Consider the following 22,711-nt stretch of genomic DNA (forward strand, 5'->3'; position numbering starts at 1 on the left):
GCTAAGTCTCCAGGTACCTCAGCTCTGCCTTGGGAAGGACAAACAGGTTAAAATGCAACTGGTCATCAGCTGCTGAACATGAAGACCAGTAAGCCTTTTGTTCATACAGCTGTCTATTGAAGCTCGATACACCATGCTTTCTGTAGGTACTTCAGTCTGTACCAATATCTAGCAAAAGCCTGAAGGAAATGAGCAGGATGTCTCCTCTCTTTACCTGCCACAACCTGGCAAGCAGTAGCCAGATATTTTAGTTAATGGAGAATAACTTCTTTGACTTGATTTTTACCCCAATGTGAAAAAAAGTGTCTGTAAACAACTTTCTCTTCACCAGCTGTGAGAGTAATGAACACAACAAACTCAGCTGAATTTTCATCATCAGGCAAGACAAATCTTACTCCAAAAAGCCATTTGCTCATGGCCAAATATAGAAGCTGCTCTAAAATATGACATTAGCTAGCATAATTTCACTCAGCCAGTAAACAGGCTGACAGACACCTGAACAATCCTTAACTACCAGTCACCAACTAGAGCAGCCAGTTTATGACGAGTGAAGAACACTGGCTGCTCTCCAATGAAGTCTTCACCTTCAACAGGGGAAATGCATTTGACTGCCAAAAAAACCTCAGCTGAATCAAAAGCAAGGCCTGTGTTGCTCTGGCATCAATCTTCTCCTCACCACTCAAACTGGAATGAACAAAAAACTACAACTGAATTGCTAACAATTGTTTTATGCTCAAGTTTAGGGGATGGCAAAGGAGAAAGAAACACTGACATCTCTGGAGTCAGCATTTCTTACACTGAATGGAACTGTGCAAGAAGCATGTCAGCATGACAAGGTCTTTAGCAACAAGAGGAACACCCAAAGCACATACGGCTTAGTGTGCAGTAGCTGTACAGAAATCAATAATTCATATTGGTGCAATAGTGATTTGTCTCTCCCTGCCTCCAAAGAGGCTCAGTGAAAATAAACTGCCCTCCTAACAAACAAACAAAAAAGTCTGTGAAAAATATGCTATATATATAAAAACATATATATATATATGCATTTGGCTGGAATGAAAAAGATCACCCAATGCCATCAGAACAGAAGCCATGATGGCAAGTAATTTCTAGCTAAGAACAAGCTGCCTGAACAGGCTGGAATGAAGCATTTTTACCCTGGAGGTTGGCAAAGGACAGCCAGTAATGGCCTGGCTCACACACTGCTCTACTACAAGGGTCAAACCACCATTACCACCAGAACAAGTGAGATTAAAGTCATCTTCTACTGGCAGCAGCCTAATCAAAGAAAAAAAAGAAAAAAAATGTAACTTCTGAGTAATTTTGACAGCTTACTTTTGTAAGAAAGGGAGACATAAATGGATTTAAGAAATATCATATGAGACCTCCTTCACATGAAAAAGAGCAGAGTTAGACTTCCAATACCTGGCAGGCCTGGCTCTGTGACTTGTCTGACTAACCACTTAAGAACCAAGATTCAAAACTGTCATAAGAAGCTTCTTAAGCACGTAAAATAATGTAAATGTTCCTAACTCTTCCTCTGGAGCATATAAGTCTTATGATTCAACATGAAGGAGAAGGGTTGTGCTCTACCTCCTCAAGGCAACAGGCAGGTTGTATGTACTACATACATATTGTGCAGGAAGAACAAGCACTGGAAGAAACATCAACTGATTCCTTGGACATCTTTTATTATCAGGCGTATATCAGTGCTATTACTGATGTCTTACAACTTTTCATTTTCCTGGACTTCTATGAAATCCTTGTGTTTATTACTTGAAAAGCAACAACAAAGTAGAATTCATGGCCCAAGCACTGCCTCTCCAGGCCTACACAAGATTATCACCAGGATCTTCCAAGGTTACTGCATACTTAACAGAGACGTAGTTTTACTGGCAATCAAGAAACAGACAAGTGCACCAGAGGGTTCAAGAATAGTTTTTTGCTCTCTCCTTGGAGGCTGTATAGTTTTCTAGCATAGTTTGTTCATTATTTTCTGCTCAGTAGCATCCTTATGTTTATTATTCACTAGTTCTGAGAAATTCTGGCTTTGAAAATGAGAATGCTCACATTTGGTCATTTTCATAATATACAAAAAGAGAGGAGAATTTTCCCACAGGATGTTAGCAGCCCTTATCCCTCATTTATGTAAGTACCGTATAATTACAATTAAGTCAGCCTCAGTGCACAGCAAAACATCAGTTGTATCATAAAATCACTGAATGGCTTGGGTTGGAAGGGGCCTGTGAAGGTCATCTAGTCCAGCCCATCTGCAGACAGCCAGACATCCTCAACTATATCAGGTTGCTCAAAGCCCCATCCAACCTGGCCTTGAATGTTTTCAGGGATGGGACTTCTACCACCTCTCTCTAACTTCTTCCAGTGATTCACCACCCTCATTGTAAAAAATTTCTTGCTAAAACCTAGTCTAAATCTACCCTCTTTCAGATTAAAGTAAGTATCCCTTCTCTTATCACAACATGCCCTTGTAAAAAGTCCCTCCCCAGCTTTCCTGTAGGCCCCTTCAGGTACTGGAAGGCTACTATAAGGTCTTCGTGGAGCCTTCTCTTCTCCAGGCCAAACAACCCCAACTCTGTCAGACTGTCTTCACTGAAGAGGTGTTCCATCCTCTTAATAATTTTTGTGTCCCTCTCTGCAGCCATTTCAACAGGTCCACGTCTTGTGACTAGGACTCCAGAGCTGGACATAGTACTCCATGTGGGGTCTTACCAGAATGGAGAAAATTTATATATATGCAGATTTATCTATGAAAGTTCAAGTTTTATTTAAGAAATTCTTAATTATAATATTCATGTTTGTTTTCAATGAACATATGGACAGCATTAAAATAATAACTTAAATTTTATGCTAAAAATAATACTGTAACAGTCCGTATGTCACAAGCAAATTTTGTTCTTTACGATGTTTGGCAATTAACTGAAAGTATACCAAGGAACCTAAATGTTCATTCCATAAATGAAACAATTTCTAAACTGAGTAAATTAATACACTGAATTTAAATATCTAAAAAGCCAGGATATGCGATCTAGCGGTATTTTTTCAATTTCTAGAATAAAACAGTGCTAACTCTAGGTTCACCATTTCCAATTAAAATATTTAGCCAATACCTGTTTAAATGTCTTTGCAAACGCTTAAATTGTAGGAGGGTTTAAACACAATATAAGTGTACAACTGAGAACTGTACAACTACAGTCTTCTTATAATTTAGATGTAAATGACAGAATTTTATCAACAGATTGGTACTGCTCAGGCCATCTCCCACGGCTGCAGCTTCACTGCAAGTCAAACCTGAAGTCTTCAATACCTGAGGGAGTAGCAGAGCAAAGAAGGATTGTTTCCTCACTGAGTGATCTGCAACACTGTCCTCTTTTGCTTTGGCCACTCCTGGGGAGGTTTGCCAAAAATTTCAAGAATTCATAAATATGCCCAACAAACAGGTTCTGCCACAACTGACCTCCTAGCTAATAAGGTTAAAATGCATCAAGCTCTAAGTCAGTCATCACAAACCTCTAAAACGCCTACGGGGATCACGCACAAACTCGTATCGCTCCCTGCCCTATGGGTGGGGCGCAGCATCTCCGCTGAGCACCCGGCCCCGCTGGTTCTGCGGCAAGGAATCAAGACAGCCTCTGCCTCAAGTTTATTCCAGGCTAAGTGCTACAAGTTACTGTATCAGCTCAACTGTGAAATTAAAATCAAGAGAGTGAGATAAGAAAGAAAGAAAGAAAGAAAGAAAGAAAGAAAGAAAAAAAAAAATACTGCAAAGAAAGATGCCCCGAACAGTATTTTTTGGCTACAATTATATAATCCAGTATTTTTTCACTTTATCTCATTAAAGATTTTAGTATGATCAACTGCAAGAAAACTTCTAAGTTTCATGTGCATTTGGTCTAAATTAATAGCACTGTAGTTATCTTAACTACTCAATACCTTTACCAAGAGATTCTAAAAGTAACATTCATTGCTATGTTTAAAAAAATGTCTCCTGTGAAATAACACTGTTTTCTTAAGAAATTCCTAAAAAGATTCGAAGGTCACATCACTGTCAAGTAGGCAAAAGGGTGAGGCAATGTTTTAGGTAGTACTTAGCTAGAAAAAACATTTTTTTAAAATGTTGCTGACTTCCCAGTACAGGCTTAGCAGTCATAGAATCATAGAATTGGCTGGGTTGGAAGGGACCTCAGAGATCATCAAGTCCAACAGAAATCATTCAGTCACAACAGTGTAAGCAAATAATTAAATTGCATCTTTATAAATCTGGATTTTACCAATGTTTAAAAACATTAACCAAAATTTACACTTCCTGGAATCAGTAACCACAATGGCAAGGACGTTAAAAACTGTATTATACATGCACACCTTTTTAGGCTGACACCTTCACATTACACAAAAGCAAGAGATTAATATCTACGTTTTACAGAGTATGTTTAAAAAGAAACAGTACTATGCCTGCTAAATAAATTATGCATGCTTATTATCAACTTCTATCAATTGCTGAATTTTACAGCTATTCCAAGTACAAGGGTGATTTTTAATTTTTTTTTTTAAACTCTTAAGACTCAAGAAGTATAAAACACCTTTACCTTCTTTTCTTTAAAACATTTATCTTAATATTTTAAAATAAGCCTCACTCAAAATTTATGGGCACTTGAAGGTCAACAGGCATCATTCAACAAAGTCAGAGTTACTAAGACACGTGATTCTGTATAGGCTGATTCCATAATTTAACAGCAAGGTCTTCACAAGTTTAAAGAGAATGAGAACAAGGAGACCTGCAAAAAAAGCATTGCAAAAAAACAATAAACAATATAGATAGCTAAAATAATGTATACAAATACGTATACAAATGAATTAGCTTCCAACAGTTGTTCTCATCAGTCTACTGAGATCTGCCAGAAGGATTCTGCAGGCTGATGTGTTGACTACTTTAGTTCATACTTGGCTCACTGAAGTGTTACATTTCTAACTATATTTGTAAATAAGTGTAGGTATGCCATGGAAGGAGTGAGAGGAGAAGAGATAAAAACAGGTAGGAGAAGGGATTATCAGTTGTCTAGTACTACTGGCAAACAATTTTTCAAGCACCATATTTAAAACTGCAAGACAAACCCACTAGCACTCCAAGCAAAAGAGGGTGAGAAGATTTTGTAAGCGCCTGTAGCCATTTACTGTGACAGAAAACTGAAGCGGGGCCACAGGCTGAAACGAGTGGCAGGCACAGGGACATATTTAGCTTCACCCCCCCACAGAAGTGCTTCAGCCTGTTTATCACCTGCACGTTTATGTTGGATGATAGCACCAATCTGGTACTGGCAAATTATCTAAGCCCTGAAAAAAATTAAGACATCCAGAAGAGATCAAAGATACAGCTCATGATAAAACAAGGTCATTGAAAATGCCGTTTATTATGTTCTTCACCTCTTTGAAAAGATTATTTGAAAAACAATTTATTACCAAGGAATTCAAAACCCTAATAGACCATTCAAAATCACACGATTTAGTAATTTATTTCTGGCAACACCTTGATTACAAATTTAAGCAGCTCAAACAACAGGAAGATTTTTCTTTCTGCAGTTTGAAGTTTCTAGGCAGATCTCTGTTCAGACAGCCAGTCTTGCTCTTATTCACTCTTCAGTGCTGCCTTCCACTGTGCTAACTCCAAACATCAAAATAGTTGCTGAGTTAGCCAAGAAACGTGCATTCAACTTACTGAATCATTCTTCGTAAGTAAAAACTTTCTCTAATCCTCCAGTCATTTTTGCAGTATACTTAATTAAGTGGTGATGGTTAACTTTTTTTTTTCCTTTTGAGTCCCAGGAGCATGCTTTATGTACAGTGATAGAAAGATAAAAAGAGAGCAAGTTTCAAATGTTGTGTAACTCTACAGGCAAAACTGCAATGACATATCACAAAATAGTAACATATTATGAGCTGGAGTCTAAATTTGAAATGCTCAAATACAATTCTTTTCCATTTGCTGCACAAGACAGGCAGAAATGCAGCAACAGCAGTAAGCACATGTCCTGATAAATAGATTTGTGCCCACATTTAAACAGAGACAATGAAGTTCACAGGCTGAATCATTCACTTGGGGTATAGCACAACAAGGGAGAATAAATCTGGAGGAGATTTGTAGATTTGGCTTTGGTAACAAAAAGAGGAGTGAACCAGACTTGATGACCACATGAGCATTCTGTAAAAGCAGCCAGCACACCCCCATTTCTTGCTCCTACAGCCAGGAGCAGCTACTCCTTGAATTCAAGCATGTACTGCTACCCTGAACTAATTAGAGCATCAAATGAAACAAATACAAAAATAACTGATTTTGTTCTCACCTCCTGTTTACAAGCTTGGATATGAATACCACGCATGCCATTTTTGTTCCAATACTTTTGCAATCCTGCCCTATGTGACTGCCCTAAAGAGAAACATATTCCTGGCTTGCAGGAAAAAGGCAGTCTTTCCACACTACAGTCTTGTCACTTTGTTATTTTCAAAATACTCAGTTTTAGTTAGCATATAGCAAACTTTTTTAAAATTGGATAAAGAAGATCCCCTAGATAAATCCATCTACAGGCCCTTAAAGAATAGGTCACTATGATAAAGTGATTTTTGCTTTCCTTTTTTAGAGTGCCTCTACCTCTAGTGTACTGTCTGCAAAGCTTGGATCCTGGGTACTCTGAAGTGATTCAGAAGAGCTGTTTCAATTTTCTAGGTGTTTCTCAGCATTTAAAAACAAAACATAACAATGCCTCATCTATTTCTAAATCAGTTCTTGCCACTTCTTGGCTAAGGAACTTGGAAAGGAGGACTTGACAAGGCCCAGCAGCCTCACGAAGCTAAATACCTGAGTTAGTTGCTGACCAACACCTATTTTCTCAGCAAACAGTGTATGGATATCAGTTTTACTTGAGGCTTGGCATTTTTACAGCCTTACCTCTTCCAGCATTAAGATTAACCAAAAGTCTCTGAAGATTGCATGTGATCTTCCTTGGGGAATTTTACACAGCCTGTTCTAGAATTAGTAAGAATTATTTCAGTGTCTATTGAAATGTTGATAAAGGCTGTTATATTTACAACTTGTTATTTAAATAGTGCAAAGTTATTTACCCCTGATGCAATAAAACTGACATGAGCCAAGACCTCTAAAAGAAAGGAAAGAGCCACAATTTGAGCAGGACATTGCAGAGATACTGATTTGAATTATAAACGTGCACTAATAAAGATACATAGGATTTTCACCATATGCTAACCTGAAACTGACAAACAAAATTTCCCACCCAGACTGTAACACCTTGTTTTCATTTTTGCTTAACTCAACAATTCTGTAGCAAACATGAAAATCAGAAAATCTTTTTTGAAGTATAACTTTCTGTGAAAAGTGACTGTAAGCTCTGAAGTCCACTCGGAGACAGTATCACAGTGCAAAACTGTTCACCACACCTTAATATTTACAGCAGCACTTTCATAAGAATGCAGCCCATTTAAGAAACATCTTCACTACGCATAAAGTAAATTACAGGTTTAACAGATCTGGGAAGAACAGGAAAATCTGATGCTGGGAAGCATTCAGCTCATTTATACAACAAAAGAAAATTAAACAATAAAAATCGGGTACAAACCTTCAAAGAAACAGTCTCATCAGTTTCTATTTACATTCTACTTCTCTACAGAAGCTACAAATTCCTATAATGCAACTCTTCTGTCACTGAACATTTACTCCCAACTAATCCTCCTGGCTTAAATGAAACAAGCCATGACAGCTTATCAATGAGTATATTGGAATTAGCTGGCACTCATGCATATAAGCAAACAGGAGAGAAGAGTACAGAAGCTTCACTTCTTTGCTTCACACGGATTTGGCAACCAGAAAGTTTGTTAAAAAAACTTAGCAAAAGAAATAATATTTGGTAGTTACCAAGGCCCATTTAGCATCATGTTCCCAACTAAACAGCATCTCAATATTGTGATCATCATTTCTTTTCTTTCCCTTTCTTCTGATTCATCTGACGTATTTAAAATAATAAAGTTGAAAATATTGTCCTTCTGGGGTGGAGAAGAATTTAAAAATAGTCACTGTTTTCTTTGTACAATTTGCCTTATAAGAAAAAAACATTTTATATAAGACTTCTACAGCACTTCTGCCAGTTCATCTATCACAAAGCATCTCAGAGATATACCCCACATCATATTTGAAAAATTTACAAAGCACTGCTTCAGACTATTTTATCTGTTTTTTTGACCAAGCCAAATCTTTGGTTTCCCACTAACTAACTGATTGTATCAACTCACTGCTTATTACTTTTTCTCTGAACAGTATTTGCAGATTATCAAATGATCAGAATGGTTTTTAACTAGAAACTTAATCCAGCAAGAGGACCATTATCTAAAAGCCAACAAACTGTAAATATCAACTATTTCTGCATCAAGTAACCAATGTCCTAAACCACACTATTAATAGCCACAGCCATCTGTCTGATTTACCCCTTCTCATTACTTTAACTTGTCTGTCTCCAAGAACACAATCTTGCCATGTAGTGCCTGCTTTCACCACCTTGCCTCTTGCCTCAGAAAAGCAGCAGCAAGGGCTGGGGGGGGGGAAATCACCATCCAGGACACCCTGCTCCCTCCTCCCACCCCCCCCACTCCGGAGAGTTAACATTACTAAATCTGACCTGCCTAACACAACTCAAGTGTTTATCTGTAATTTCCATCATATTGCTTTTATTACAGTTGTTTGCTATAATTTAACCACATTTTTACTCCATTTCATTAACTCTTTCCCTATCATTAAGAATTATTTTCTTTCGGCACTATCTTACAAGGAATATTTTAAAAAAGTTGTGGAAAGACAAGCACATGGTATCCACAAATCCTCCCTAATTTCTCTGTAAACTCTTTCAAATGAAACTTTACCCAAGAAAAATTATTTTAACATAACTCTATTAGGTTCTACTACTCCAAGCTAGTCTACTATTCTTAAGAAATGGTTATCAATTAGAAGAAATTAAAACTTCAGTAGTGAAGAGGGCAAGAACTAGAAAATTCTTTAGCAGGATACAGGGCAACTGTACACGCAGTTACATAGCACAGCAGTTTGTTGCAATTTAGAACATTTGTGAAACATGAAGAAATGCCAAAGTCTGCAAATCAGCATTTTTGCCAGAAAAATGTTTGTCGAAAGCAAAACTTTCCACAGCAACATATGCATTGCTTGCAAAGACAAAATTTGTAGTGAAAACAAAACCCATACACACACATATGCCTTCCAAGCCCATCCTTCCCAGAAGCAGCAGAGCTGAGCAGCTTTGTCACTTGCTGCAATGATGATGCACATGGGCAGTGCTCAGCTCTGCCAGGGTGACCATCGATCTCTGCCAGAGGTGGTAAATGGCCAGTTAAGAGAGAAAGAACATCAGCAACAGAGAATCACCTCCAACCAGTCCGAAGGTGTATGGTCAAGGCAAGACACCAATGTGGAAGGCATTTTAAAGCCTGTTTGCCTCAACTGAAAATATGAATTCCAGTGCCCTGCACATGCATTTGATCAAACTCTAGGCTATTTTGAGATGGGCTTGTCCAGTATATAACGACAACTGCAGAATGCCTCACAAACACAGTGCAGAAAAAAGCAGAATGAAAAAGAATTGAAGTTAAAGCTTTTGCAGAATGGGAAACCGTTTATTGTCAACTCCCAAGCAGCTGCTAGAAGTACCCAAGAAAAGGAGAATTACTCATTTCTGACAAGAGAGGAAAATAAACAGTAATGCTATAAAACAAATTTTGTGAACACTAAAATGAGGACTAAAAATGTTAGTATTTATTCTAATGAATCACTTCACGTGGCATTATGAAAGTTTATTCTTAAACTCATTTTTCAATCTGCAGATGTCAAAGTACAACAGAAAGCAAGCACTGAAAGTGAAACATGTAATTAGCAGATAAGTACCTAGGGAAAACCCTGTATGAATCTGTTTTCATTCCAATTTGAAACATACAGCTTATTAATGCTACTTGCATAGATTAAATACTGAAGTCCTCCTTTTACACTGAATGAGGAAGATTACCTAATGGAGGCAACAGTAATTCTAAAAGATTACAGAAAATCATTAGAAAGTCACAGTAAACATGGATATTTGCCAGGGAAAGAAAAATATAGGCACTTGATAGGAAGACAATCCTTGGAATGGCAGCACTGGACCAGTTAACTAAGAACGAAGTAAGCTGCTTAGCCTGCCAACTCATGCATGTTAAAAACTCAGGTTTGTGTCCCCTGAACAAGCATCAGGTAACACAACAGAAAGGTATTCTACCTGAATTTGACACTTAATTCTGCAAATTTAATACAAAGAAAACAAAAGCAAAAAGAGAAACAAGCCCAGAGGGGATGATAAGGAAGACAGGAAATCAGGAAATCACTGTGGGACTGACTGACAAGGTGCTTTTTGGACAGAGGGTACAACTTAACTAACCAACAACTACAGAGCAGGAGTCAAACACAATAAAACGGTGGCATAAAGCACTTGATGTATTTAAGTATTATGGCAGGTAAGAAACTGGAGATAAAAAAATTCTACTTCTAAGAAACAAGTTGAATTGTAGATAAAATATGTAACACAAAGATGACCAAAAGAAGTCCTCTGCCACACAGCACCCCAAGAAAGCATTTAAATTTACACTGGCTGGAAGACCAGTAAAGTACTGTATATCTCAAGAGAGGAAAACTGCTCGACCTCCAAATTTCCATTATTCTGTTAAACACTTCCAAATATATAGGCCAATGAAAGGCTCCAGAAGGATCACGGAACCAGCTTTTAATTAACGCTGCTCATCCTTCAGCAGCACATGTACAGTTTCCAAAAGCCATCCTGTAGCTGCTGAACCTCTAACACAAACCTCTCACACAGATGAAAGAACATTCAACTGCAAATGGTCACAGCCTGCTGTCTATAGAGACTGCCAAGAATTTTGCACCTTTCCAAACATGACTCCACAGCAGATAAATGCTGTTACAGCTTGTGGCAATGCCAGCCACAGCTAATTATAACTTTATTGAGATGTTTTGGCAAGAGACAAAGACATTCAACAAATTAACTTGTAATTGGGTTATATTCTCAGTTTTGCCACTGACGATGCATGATTTCAGCAAATAGTTCAAATACTCTTCTTCTTTCCTTCTGTCTCATCCATAACACTGATCAAGCTTTTGAGGGATACTTGGAGGAGGTGGAATAGCATTCAAGCCTCTATTGACAGGCATTATAATATGGTTGTTACCCCTAACACAGTGCCAGAATTTCTTAGGTTCTCTAGAAGAGATTTTTTTTTTCTCCAAAGCAGTTTTTGAGACATCATCTATGGCAAAATTGTCAAGATATTTATGAGACCCCACTGGATATGTGACACATCATGTTCTTATAAACAGCTAAGCTTTCTATATAATACTTTTAACATGGTATGCATTGGATGTAGGGAATAAAAACATGATTCAATTGCGAATAAACTTTTCATTGACTCACTTAAACTAAAATAAAAATTACTCTCTTGTCCTTATGACCAGTTTTTCTAAATTCCTACAAGTGAACCCTCAGAGATAAATGCCACATCTGTCACTCAGCTCGACTGTTTGATGGTACCATAGAAAGTACAATTAAAAAGATCACTTCCTTAGTAATTGAAAAAAAAATAAAATAACCCATCAAACCAAAAACGGAGGAGCCACATTGCTAATCTCAATATTCTCTTGACAAAGACAGAGCTTTCAAAGAAAAACATGGAAAGAAGAGAGGTGGACAGAAATCAAGAGACAAAGGAGACCTATCAAGGAAGCTGAATAGACACTTTCCAGTCTTAAACGTGGCCAACCGAGAACTGCTGGTAATGTGGACAGAGTTAAGGTTTACAACAGATTTTCTTGTTAAGAAAGCCGAAGAGGAAGAACAAGGAAGGTTGCATTATCAACTGTTATTACAGTTGATGTAACGCGCCCATCGCTGAAATATCTGACAGTAGTGGCTCTAGGCCAGCAGTTCCCTAGTTCTTTAATCACAAGATCACTATCAGCCCTTCAATACACTAATGACCGTATCAGCCCCACAGCTTTTCAACTGAAAACACTACGCAGGGTGTCCCGTAATACCAAAGGAGCTGCAGCCAGTCCCTCAGGCCTTCCCCTGGGGGCCGAGGGCCCAGAGGGGCTGCGAGCCAAGTCCGGGTGCCGGGGGCAGCCGCCTGCCGCGATGGAGCAAGGGCACAAGAGGGGGGCACAAGTCGCCGGGGGCAATTTTTAACAGCGGGTTACGAAACCGGCGACAAGTTTAGGCGGCCGGCCTTGGAGGGGTACCCGGAAAACTCCGGCGAGGCGGCCAGAGCCGTGCGGCGGGCAGGGGCCGCTCCCCTCAGGGCCGGCCGCCATGTCACGCCCCTCCGCCCGCCGGCGGCGAGGGGGCAGCCGCTCTTCGAGAGGGAGGGAAATGGCCCGCGGAGGCGGCCGCTCCCTCACGGGGGAAGGGGCACGGGGGAAGCCGGGAGAGAGGTTAGGGCGGTCGTTCCTCTCCGGCTGCGCAGGGCCGGAGTCCCGGCCCTGCGCAGCCGGAGGGGAGCGACCGCCCGAGCGGGGAGGGTGGTGGATGGAGGTCGCGGGTGTTACCTGCAGCTCCGCCCGCTCCGCCTCCCACTCTGCGCGCTCCGCCTCGAAACGGCCCCACTCGTGCTGAAGGAAATGCAGGATGCCCGGCACGCTGTACTGAGCCCGGGACGCCGACAGCGGTGCGGCAGCTCCGGAGCCTGCGACTCCTCCGCCACCTCCTCCTCCCGCTGCCGCTGCAGCGGCCGCTGCTGCCGCCGCCGCCTCTCCCGGCTCCAGTCCCGGCCCGCCCGCCGGCGGAGGCAGAAGCAAGGCGTTATTGTTGTTGTTGTTGCTAAAGAAAACCCCGGGCCCTGCTTGTTCGTCCATGGCCGGGCCGGGTCTGCCGCGCTCCCCGCCGCTGCCTCCCCCTCCTCCGCGAGCCGCCGCCCGCACCCAGCCGCGTCCCGGCAGCAGCAACAACCTGGGCGCGTCCCGCCCGCCGTCACCGCCTGACAGCCGCCCCCGCCGGCGGCTACGGTACCCCGGCAGGGACAATTCTGGAGAGCGATTATCCCCGGCCCTCCCCCTCCTCTCATAGCATTCTGGGAAATGTAGTTCTGCTAAGGAGGGGCGGGAAGGTTGCCGCGTTCGCCTTTTTCTCCTCCGCCCTGCAATTATTTCGAGGAATGAGGTTGCAGCGAGCGAACCTCCTCATCGGGATAGGCCATCCTGGGGTGGAGACCGACAGGCCGTAGCAGGGCGCAGCTGGAAACGCAGCCCTGGCCTTGGACAGTGAGGCGGGGGACAGGGAGACCGCAGGGGGAAGGCCCCGACTGCCGCTCTGCAGAGCCGCGGCGGGAGGGAGAGGAAAGCTCACGGCAGCGACGGGAGCAGAGATCAATCGTAATCCCCACCTCCGAGCAGTCTTTGTCACGCTCGCAGCCCACCGTGGGGACATAAAACGGGGGGGGTCTCGCAGCCGTTCTACAAACTCTGGCCGAACTCTGCCCTCACCCCCGGGCTCTTAACGCTTCGGCCCCGTTCTCAGCACTACCCAGCCTCAAAGCAACGAAAACCATAAATCCGCCTCAGGGCCACAGGTGTTGCTCAAAAATCCTCAGCAGTGCTCAGGAGAGCAAACTGACATTTTTCAGGAATTACCATGTGACCTCCCCTGGAAGCAAGGGAAAACAGAGCACTTGCAGAGCGACCGCAAACCCCCAGGCTGAGGGCACAAGCTGGCAGCAGCGCTGCTTTCCCTCCCAAAGACAGGAAGACAAAGGCAGCCTTGCTCCCCATGCTGCGTACACACCAACACCAGGGGCTTGCTGCAGACGGACAAACACACCACCACCACCAGGCTTCACAGCGGGGCCAAGTGCTAGCTGGGTGTGGAAGATGTGTGGCCACGGAGGCCGCTGGAGGTGCTGAGGAGGGATCCTCCGCTGCCCCGCTCCATGCCCTGGGGGCACCGGGAGCGCCCTGCTCCTCACTCGAGTGGCGCTTCCTGCTTCCTCCTGGCTGTTCCGAAATTGTACTCCTCTGCTTTGTAACCCAGCCCTAAGAGATAAGAGTTGCAGCATCTGGATAACCTCTTCTTGCTTTTAAAGAGGAAAAGACAACTAGGGAAGCTTAGCAGAGGGGAACAGGAGCAAAGGTACAGAAAGAAGAGGGACCATGCTCTGGGACACCTCGGCAGGGAACCGGGGTAGAACAAGGCTCATCCCGAAAGGAAGGAAACAGAGAGAGGGAAGACATTACGGGGAAACAGCACAAAGAAGCTTCATGAAAAAGCACATTAAAACGCCACTGACAACGATTAAAGGGAGGGTGACAAAGAACAATAAGCACCACGGGCATTTTGAGTTATTTTGGTTTTTTTAATCAAATGAAATTTGATGCCAAAATATGTCAAACAACATGGTTATACCTTTAGTATCAAGTGCAAGCAAAGAAGCAAATGAGGACTAGAAACTGGGGAAAGATGTATACAAGTGAAAGCTGAGCATGTTGTATACAGAAACAGTATACACAGAGAAACCTCTCCCTTCTCTACCCCTCTACATTTATCTGGTGCCATTTTCCCTTCTGCTCTTTCTGTTTTTCTACAGACTTATAAGTCATCCTAGATTCCTATACTTCCCTCCCCTTCTCTGAGTTTTCAGACCTCTTGTAAACTAAATTCTAAATAAAACATAAAAGTGCCGAGATAAAAATGTAAATAAAACCTGATCATATATGTCATTTATTACTAGACTTGGGGGAAAGGTAATCTAGAAGAGGTTATTATTTTCTTAGCTTTACGTGCAAAACCTGTGCTCAATTTTGATCTCAAACGTTAAACAGGTACAGAACAACATCTGAGCAAAATAGCTTTGTAGTGCTGGTAACTCTTATTAGAAAGTGATAATGTTTTCATCAATTCAACTCCCACTACACATACACAGATGAAAAGTAGTGAAATTACTTTCTCATGTACAACATACTGGGTTTTACTTCTGCATGTATCTGTAACTCCTGTAGGACAATGGAACAAAGTCTTTATGAAAGTAACATTAGAAAGTTTAGAATATGCACCATTTGTTGTGTCTTCATTTTAGTACTAAAATATTCACTGCGAAATAAAAGCATTTTTGATTTTATGTTACATATTTTGCACACAAAATACAGCACGGCAAGAGAGCATTTTGCATAGGTTCTCAAAGGATTGGATTATATAAGGTCTTACAGAAAGAGACTAGGCTACTGACTTTGCAAAAATAATCTACAAGTACTTCATCTAACTACTAATCACATTAAATTCTATTTACTATCCCTTTGTTTTATTTGGGTTAAAGTAAAAGCTTTTGAAATGCACAGTTTTTACAGAGTACCCAGAAAAAAATATCAGAGATGAAACTGAACAGACCTAGCTGTGGCTTCTTGTTATGTGGCTCTATAGGGCAAGTTGTATAGAAAGATCCCTATAGAAGCCCATAAATTCAACAGTAGTGTCAAAAAATTCACGTAAGTCAGCCTTGTATACACAAGAAGATACATGGTTGTGCACTTCTGGCTATAGGAAGGATGAGGTTTGGCAGCAGAGTCACTGGCTCTGCCCTCTAAAGGCAGCAAAGCACTTGAGCTCTGAGCTTCAAAACCTGCAGATCAAACTCAGAAGTGAGGAGCCATGTGCTTTTCAAAAAAGAAAAGCCTGGCAGAGGAAGTAAAAACTGGAAGAGCCTGGCTCTCACTTGTCTTCCGCTTCCTTAGTCAGGGAGCAGAAACTTTACCTAGGACTACTGTTACCCAGTGATACTGAAATCTTGCAGTAGGGTTAAACACTGAGGAGTCTGAACACAGAGAGGAGCACTTCAACCAGGTTCTGGTACAACAGGAAGACAGCTATACATACCACACCTTTCAAGAGCCAAAGTCTACACCTACAAAAACACAGTTAGCAGGCAGTTCTCTTTAGAAATTCAATTTCCAATGCAATCTTTAACATATATCTTAGAAGAGATAGGGGATTAGATTCTTTGCATATTTTATTAATTTTCAAGCATGGAAATGGACCTGAAAAAATACACACCACATAAATAAGGACAACTTATTAAGACAGCATGCTTGATCCTTTACCTTGAGAAGGGCTGAATTATCTTCAGTTGTGTTGGGGTTTTTTTCATGCAAGCTGAAATGATCTACAAGGTCTGACAATCCTCTTTCCAACTTTGTTTTTAAAAAGAAAAAGTACATAATTCTATGCTTGAAACTCTCCATGATACATGGTAAACACTGCATAACAGTTTCCCTGTTTCCCTCCATCCCCGCTGTGGTAGTGTTTGCACAACAGCAGGATAATCACCAGGTTTCAAAAGCCACTCAAAACTTCGGGGTAGCTTTTAAAAATAAATAAAACTATTTAGCCAGATACCTAATAGGGTGGGTTGTTGGCTTTTGTTTTGGGTTTTTTTTTGATGGATAATTTATAACACAAACTCATAAATATCATCACATTCAGTTTCCTAAAAACCTATACAAATACAAGTAAGATCACTTCCCTTGTAATGCATGGATTTCAAGTAATTGCACAAAGCTCTATTAGCCTTTCACATACAAATTACACAAAATTACAGACATAAATGCAGTAACACATCAGGAATAATGTAACGCTTCTGACTATTGAATGGTCCAAAAATAATAAAAGTAATTCAAAAAAAGCTAGTTTTCAGTTTAATTGTTGGGGTGGAATGTACTGTGGGTGGTGGTTGCCTAGCAGCTGCTTTTGCTTTGCTGGCCTGACTTGCTCGGACTGCAGTTTCTAGACGTGTTTTTAATTCAGGAGCAGCTCCCATTACTGTCTTGAAAGCATGTGGGTAAAGTGGACCAATGTGCATCAGATTCTGAAGTGCAAATTCATGAAGATCCTTGGAAGCTGGAGATGCGGAAGCAAACGCATTTTCATTCAGTAAATAGGAAATCAGAGTGGGAACGAGAAGGGCAAGCAACTGCACTCCTAAAAGTGAAAGGAAAAAAACCTAAATGTAATAACCATATCCAGGAAGAAAACAACAGAGAATTGATCTTATCAGTTGCTAGACTAGTAAGGGTAATTTTGTTTCCAGAACTGACAACACTGTAATAAAAAAATTATCAAATAAAAAAACAAATGAAATGCAGACGGTTTCCTGTCTTCTGGTCACTCAAGTCTTTCTTACCAGGATTGTGTTTCAAGCTTCTATTATTATTATTGTTCAGCACAGTTATTTTGTTCCTGGCAACTTCCTTAGAGATGCCTTTGCACAATCTCATTGCAGATCTTTGCTAAAAGATCATAAGGTGTAGAGTGCCTACCATATTAAAAGGATTTCAAATCACTTTCAAGCAAACAGAAACATTACTCAATGGAATCTGAGTATCAGGCTCCCAAATAAGCATAAAAGAACCACAGTTAGTATGCAAGTGTTCATGAAGAAGTCTGCTATGTTACTCCCTCCTGGAAGATTCCAATCCAAAAATTAGCACCACAGCTATTCTTGGGCAAGCACAACTTAATGAGGCCACAGCCCAAAATGGCACAGGGATCAAAAGTGTTTATCTTTAGAACAGAAAAGCAACTGAACTTAAGCAACAGGGTTAGTTTTTGTTATAAAGCAAGGACACAAGTATGTCTTTGAAATATGTAACGTGCTAATCACATTTTTTTTTTTATCTCAAAGAAGTTGAGAAACTTTAGTGGTAACTCATTTATCTAAAATTGTGTAGGTTATCAGAGTACTAATGATTTTAACCTAAGGTTTTAACTAAATTCATACTCACGGAGTGACTGTCTCCAGCCAACATTAGTAAAAAAACAGATGTTTTGTTTCCTCCTTCACTTCAGTTACTCTCTCATTTAAAATATATTTCAAACAACTGTGCCAGAAGCAGAATGGGGCTCAATTACATTTAGTGTTTTATCATCAATGGAGAGAAATACCAACAAGGGACTATGTTTGGGAAAAAAACCCACAAACATAAACAAAAACTAGTAGTATTTTTACAAGGAACTTTACAAACACTGAAAGCCAAATGTCTGGCAGAGGAAATCTTTAGAAAATGCATTGTTTCAAGTAGAGAATAACTTAAATGAAAGATAATCCATAAATACTTTATACTATCTACTGAAGCAAACAGAAGACCCCATCTGCCTCAAGATATTCTCATCAGTACCATTCAATTTCTTTGGCTTTTTAGATAAATTCTTGTTGAGCTGGCAGAAGCAAACAGATAAAAATGATGAGTCTGCTAAAACAAATAAAAGTTAACAATAGAAAAAAGTAAACTTGAACAGTATGAACTACTCATTTCCAAGAAGAACAAAAAACATAACTCACTACTGCATTTCATGATCAGGATTTTTTTCCTGCAATCAGCAGGAATACAAAGGCTACAGCATACCACATTGTTTGTGCTATGAGTCCATGCATGCAGATTTCTGCTATTGAAATTACACATTTTGCACAGACTATCACCTAATTCCCACCTGCAAAATTTCTAATGCTCCACATTCTATATTAGCATTACACATTTCTCTAGAAAAACTAAATACTTACTATTCTGCTCTTCACCAAGGGCAACCAATGTTTCAAGGACTTTAATTCCTTCCTGAACTGCTAAAAGCTCCAGGTTGTTATTCGGGCGGCTTCTTTCCACGGCTTTCAACTTCTCAACCACGATAGGGGCCAATGAATGAATATATGGAGTTGACAGGGCACGATTGGTGTGTTGGAACACAGAAAGCAGAAGCTGGTAACACTTGGCTTGAACCTAATCAAATCAAGATAAATACATTGTCCTAAAAGTTATTTGTTAACCGAGGGAATTCTAATAAACTCTCTTATCTCTTATCTATGTATATGAAAAAGAACATGCAGGTGCTAAATAGCAATAACAATATGAACTTAGAGAAAATAAAGGACTAATTAATGTCCTACGTGTCAGTCACACCTCATACTGAGGTGGAACTTGCTGTGTTGCAGTTTGTGCCCATTGTCCCTCATCCTATCACAGGGCTCCACTGAAAAGAGACTGGCCCCCTCCTTCTTGACATGCACCCATCAGATTTTTACACCCTATCAGTCTTCTCCAGACTAAGCAGCCCCAGATCTCTCAGCCTTTCCTCATAAGACAGGTAATGTTCCAGAACTACAACTTCTATGCTCAGAACTACCAGCACTAATTGTAAATGTATCTGCAAAATCATGAAATGCTATTCCAATCTCAGAAGGGTTAAATAGCCCATAAAAATGACTCAAAGGAGATTCAAATGATCTTATTACTCTAACATGAGCCAAGGGTGTAGCCAAGTGGCAGGTCTGTCCTTCCTTCTCATTCTCCACTTCATATTGGTAGTAGCACAGGAGTGTAACAAGTGATCCATGCAGTAAGCTCACAAAACCCTCTGCTTGTGGTCCTTCTATTTTCTATACCCCCCTAATCACTCACTGATTATCTTGCTTAGATGAACTTATGAATGCATTTTATTTGGGTGCACAAAAATCCTTCTCCAAAATCTCACACAATAACCCAGAATTATTGAAAAAGTAAAGCCCCACAACAAATGAGAGAATAAAACATTGCATGTGCTTTCAAAACTGCACTTGGGTCTCAACAGATGAGTTTCTGAGCACATCCCGAACAGAAACATTCTAGAGGAAGTAGTTCTGAGCACAATGGTCTGTGAAGAGATCTGGAGATGACCAGAAACATATACATAAACAAACATACTGAATAAAAATTATAGATAATTAAAACTAAGCGTAAGAATATACAAGTTATGCAGCTTGGGTCAATGTTAATTCACTAGTATATGGCTGAAGTTTTCTATACAAGTGAATTTTTAGGGCCTGCAGTAATAACACCTCTCAGAATACTGTTTCTGCACTTTCTAACAGAGCTTCCCAGTAGAATATTTTATCTGATGCTATAATCGACATAATCTTTGACCAGTATCGACAAATTATTCCTCTGTCTCTCTACACCACTACAAGTAATTCCCTTCCCTTTCTGTCTACATTCTTTAAACTTTACTCCTTATAACAGACTAATAGCCTTCAAAATATGGTGTAAAAGTCTCACTTCTTCCATGCACGCATAATTCAAATAAGAGTTTTAGGGCAGATGGCACCTGACAGCAGAATTTCATTCAGGTTTTTTATTCCCTCAACATAATATAAATCTATTGACTATTCTGCATTCATAGAGGTCTACAAAAGCTCCTGTGAGGTAAAATCTCCTCAAAAAGTGTAAGGCACTTTGAAGTAAGTAAAACTTACTCATTAGCACTGAGAGAAAAAAGACTCAACCAAGTTCCTTTGTTGGGGCAAAATAAAATTGATTTCGCCAGCTTTCTGGTCCATGATACCTTTCAGGCTTTTGCAGGTGGTACTGTTTTAAAAAATACTTCTGTGTTTCTTACAAGGCAGCAGTATTTTCTTTAGAAGAGACTGTTCTGTAGTAGGTTCAATACTTTCAGTGCAATCAAACTTACGCTTCTGTTACAAACATGTGCCTAGTTATGGACCCCAACAATGAGTGCTTTATATTTAAAAAAAACTAGAATGAACACACAAGTATTACAGAGTCTATGTTCTGCACATCAGCCAGGAGACAATCTGGCTGCTGTCATAGCATTCTCTTGTAAATTACAAAAGCAGTGGTAAGTTCCAGCTCGCTGGCAGCTCTCCAGCAGGGTGGTGGGTAAAGATGTACTTCTCACCCTGTTCATGGGTACATACTGAGCTGTGAAACAGCAGGATATAAAAGTTTTTGCTTACTGCAACTGATATTTCTATTCACACACCAAAATTTTAAGTAGCTTTCCACCCAAAGTCAGGCTTCAGAACTAACAGAAGGTGTCCCTGCCCATGTAGGGTGGCTGGATCTCGGTGATCTTTAAGGTCCATTACAAATCAAACCATTCTATGACTTTTATGTCCATGACATCAGTTCTGATGCAGAGTATTACGTCTAAACAGGATTTTAAATGCCTCACTGGGACCCTAAACACATCAGCATTTTATGGCCATGAAGATGACCAAAGGGCTGGATCACCTCTTCTGTGAAGACAGTCTGAAAGAGTTGTGGTTGTTCAGACTGAAGAGAAAGCTCCAGGGAGATCTTACAGAGGCCTCCTAGTACCTGAAGAGGGCTTCCAGGAAAACTGGACTGGAACTTTTTACTAGGGTGTGTAGCAATAGGAAAGAGGTAATGGTTCTAATCTGAAAGAGGGGAGATTTAGATTGGATATTAGGAAGAAATTATCTACTGTAAGCATGGTGAAACACTGGACAAGGCTGCTCAGGGAAGCTGTGGCTGCCTCACCCCTAGAAGTGTTCAAGGGCAGATTAGATGGCACTTTGAGCAACCTGGTCTAGTGGGAGGTGTCCCTGCCCATGCAGGGGGTTGGAATTAGATAATCTTTCAGGTCCCTTCCAACCCAAGCCATTCCGTGATTCTCTGATATGATTCTCTGACTTCATTTTGGCACTCAAACCAAATTTTGTATGGGCATTTAAAAGATGCACAAGTTTTGCACCAATGTAAAATTTATCACAACTGTGGGCTGCAGATTTATCTACAGAAAAAGTCCTTTAGTTTGTATTATAAAAGATCAGCATTAATGTAGAAATGTCACCACTCTCTGGTACCTAGCCTTTTCAATTGCTAATACTTTACATATCAAGTTGTTTTTTTGTTTCTTAAAAGCTACAAGTCACATGCAATAAAAACACAAGGCATGAACACATTATTGAGAAACACTTAATTTGTGTTATTTGGCATAGTAAAAAGTTTCTATAATGCATAATGAAAAGTCTAGTTATTTTGACATGCAGTGTCTGTCTCTGAAGTAAAGGTATCACAAAACATTCAGGAAACACAGTAAATATATAATTTTTTTCTCAGCTATGCATCATTCACATTCCTATAACATGATCTTACCCAAGGATCACAGGAATTTAATGCACTTTTAAATCTGTTCATACATCCATTTTGTAAACACTGCACTCCAATTATTTCAGTGCTTGCTGACCAAAGGAAGAGAGCAATAGCTGTAAGTATGCTTACTTCATCAAGAACAGGCTTAGAGGCTTCTGAAACAAGAAAAACAAATATGCTGCTAGCTTACTCCATAAAGGGTTTAGAATTTATTTAGTAAAAGCCAGTGAATACAGATAAACTCACAAAGAGGAAATAAATGTCCTTGAAATTATTGCAGCTTTATACAAATACACATCTACTTACTATGGAAGCACTTTTCCAATACTGACTGACAAAAAGCTGAGCAACTGTATTCTAGTAGTTGTTTTTAACAGAAGTAAAGCAAGCTTTCTGAAACTTAAATATAAAGGAAAAAACATCATCCACACTTTCTCAGACCAAGTAAATTTTTATATTTCTCTGTGTAAACAAAGAGGAAAAATGTATTATTTAAATCCTTTCCCATTTAAAATACACTTTGCTTTTTTTTTTTTTAATCTGTATCAGAGTAAGAATATGATATCCAGCATGACAACCACTTTTACTTAACATGAGGTTTCAGGCAACAGACTAGCTAATCTGATAGCTACCTGTCACCACTAAAAACAGCCCTATTTTAAC

General features: G+C 40.2%; 2 protein-coding genes across 8 annotated transcripts in view; both read right to left on the minus strand.

Moving 5' to 3' along the window:
• The window catches only part of STRN (striatin), a 56,670-nt gene extending 43,564 nt beyond the window's left edge, over positions 1-13,106 (minus strand). For 3 of the 6 annotated variants that reach the window (XM_071739170.1, XM_071739169.1, XM_071739166.1), the window contains exon 1: positions 12,671-13,105. In XM_071739170.1, the coding sequence (XP_071595271.1) occupies positions 12,671-12,976 (306 nt within the window). In that variant the 5' untranslated portion in view covers positions 12,977-13,105. Of the gene's footprint in view, positions 1-12,670 lie in introns of all 6 variants that reach the window. The other 3 variants (XM_071739168.1, XM_071739165.1, XM_071739171.1) reach the window with 2 other exon arrangements.
• Positions 13,107-16,098: 2,992 nt separating this feature from the next.
• HEATR5B (HEAT repeat containing 5B) overlaps positions 16,099-22,711 on the minus strand; it is a 55,045-nt gene continuing 48,432 nt past the window's right edge. The window contains exons 34-36 of one of the 2 annotated variants that reach the window (XM_071739164.1): positions 22,052-22,203; positions 18,664-18,877; positions 16,099-17,084 (exon numbers count right to left, since the gene is read on the minus strand). In XM_071739164.1, coding sequence (XP_071595265.1) covers positions 16,780-17,084; positions 18,664-18,877; positions 22,052-22,203 — 671 coding nt within the window. In that variant the 3' untranslated portion in view covers positions 16,099-16,779. The remainder of the gene's footprint in view (positions 17,085-18,663; positions 18,878-22,051; positions 22,204-22,711) is intronic. The other variant, XR_011724936.1, reaches the window with a different exon arrangement.

Source organism: Heliangelus exortis, chromosome 3 (genome assembly GCF_036169615.1).
Source record: "Heliangelus exortis chromosome 3, bHelExo1.hap1, whole genome shotgun sequence".
Taxonomy (NCBI): Eukaryota; Metazoa; Chordata; class Aves; order Apodiformes; family Trochilidae; genus Heliangelus; species Heliangelus exortis.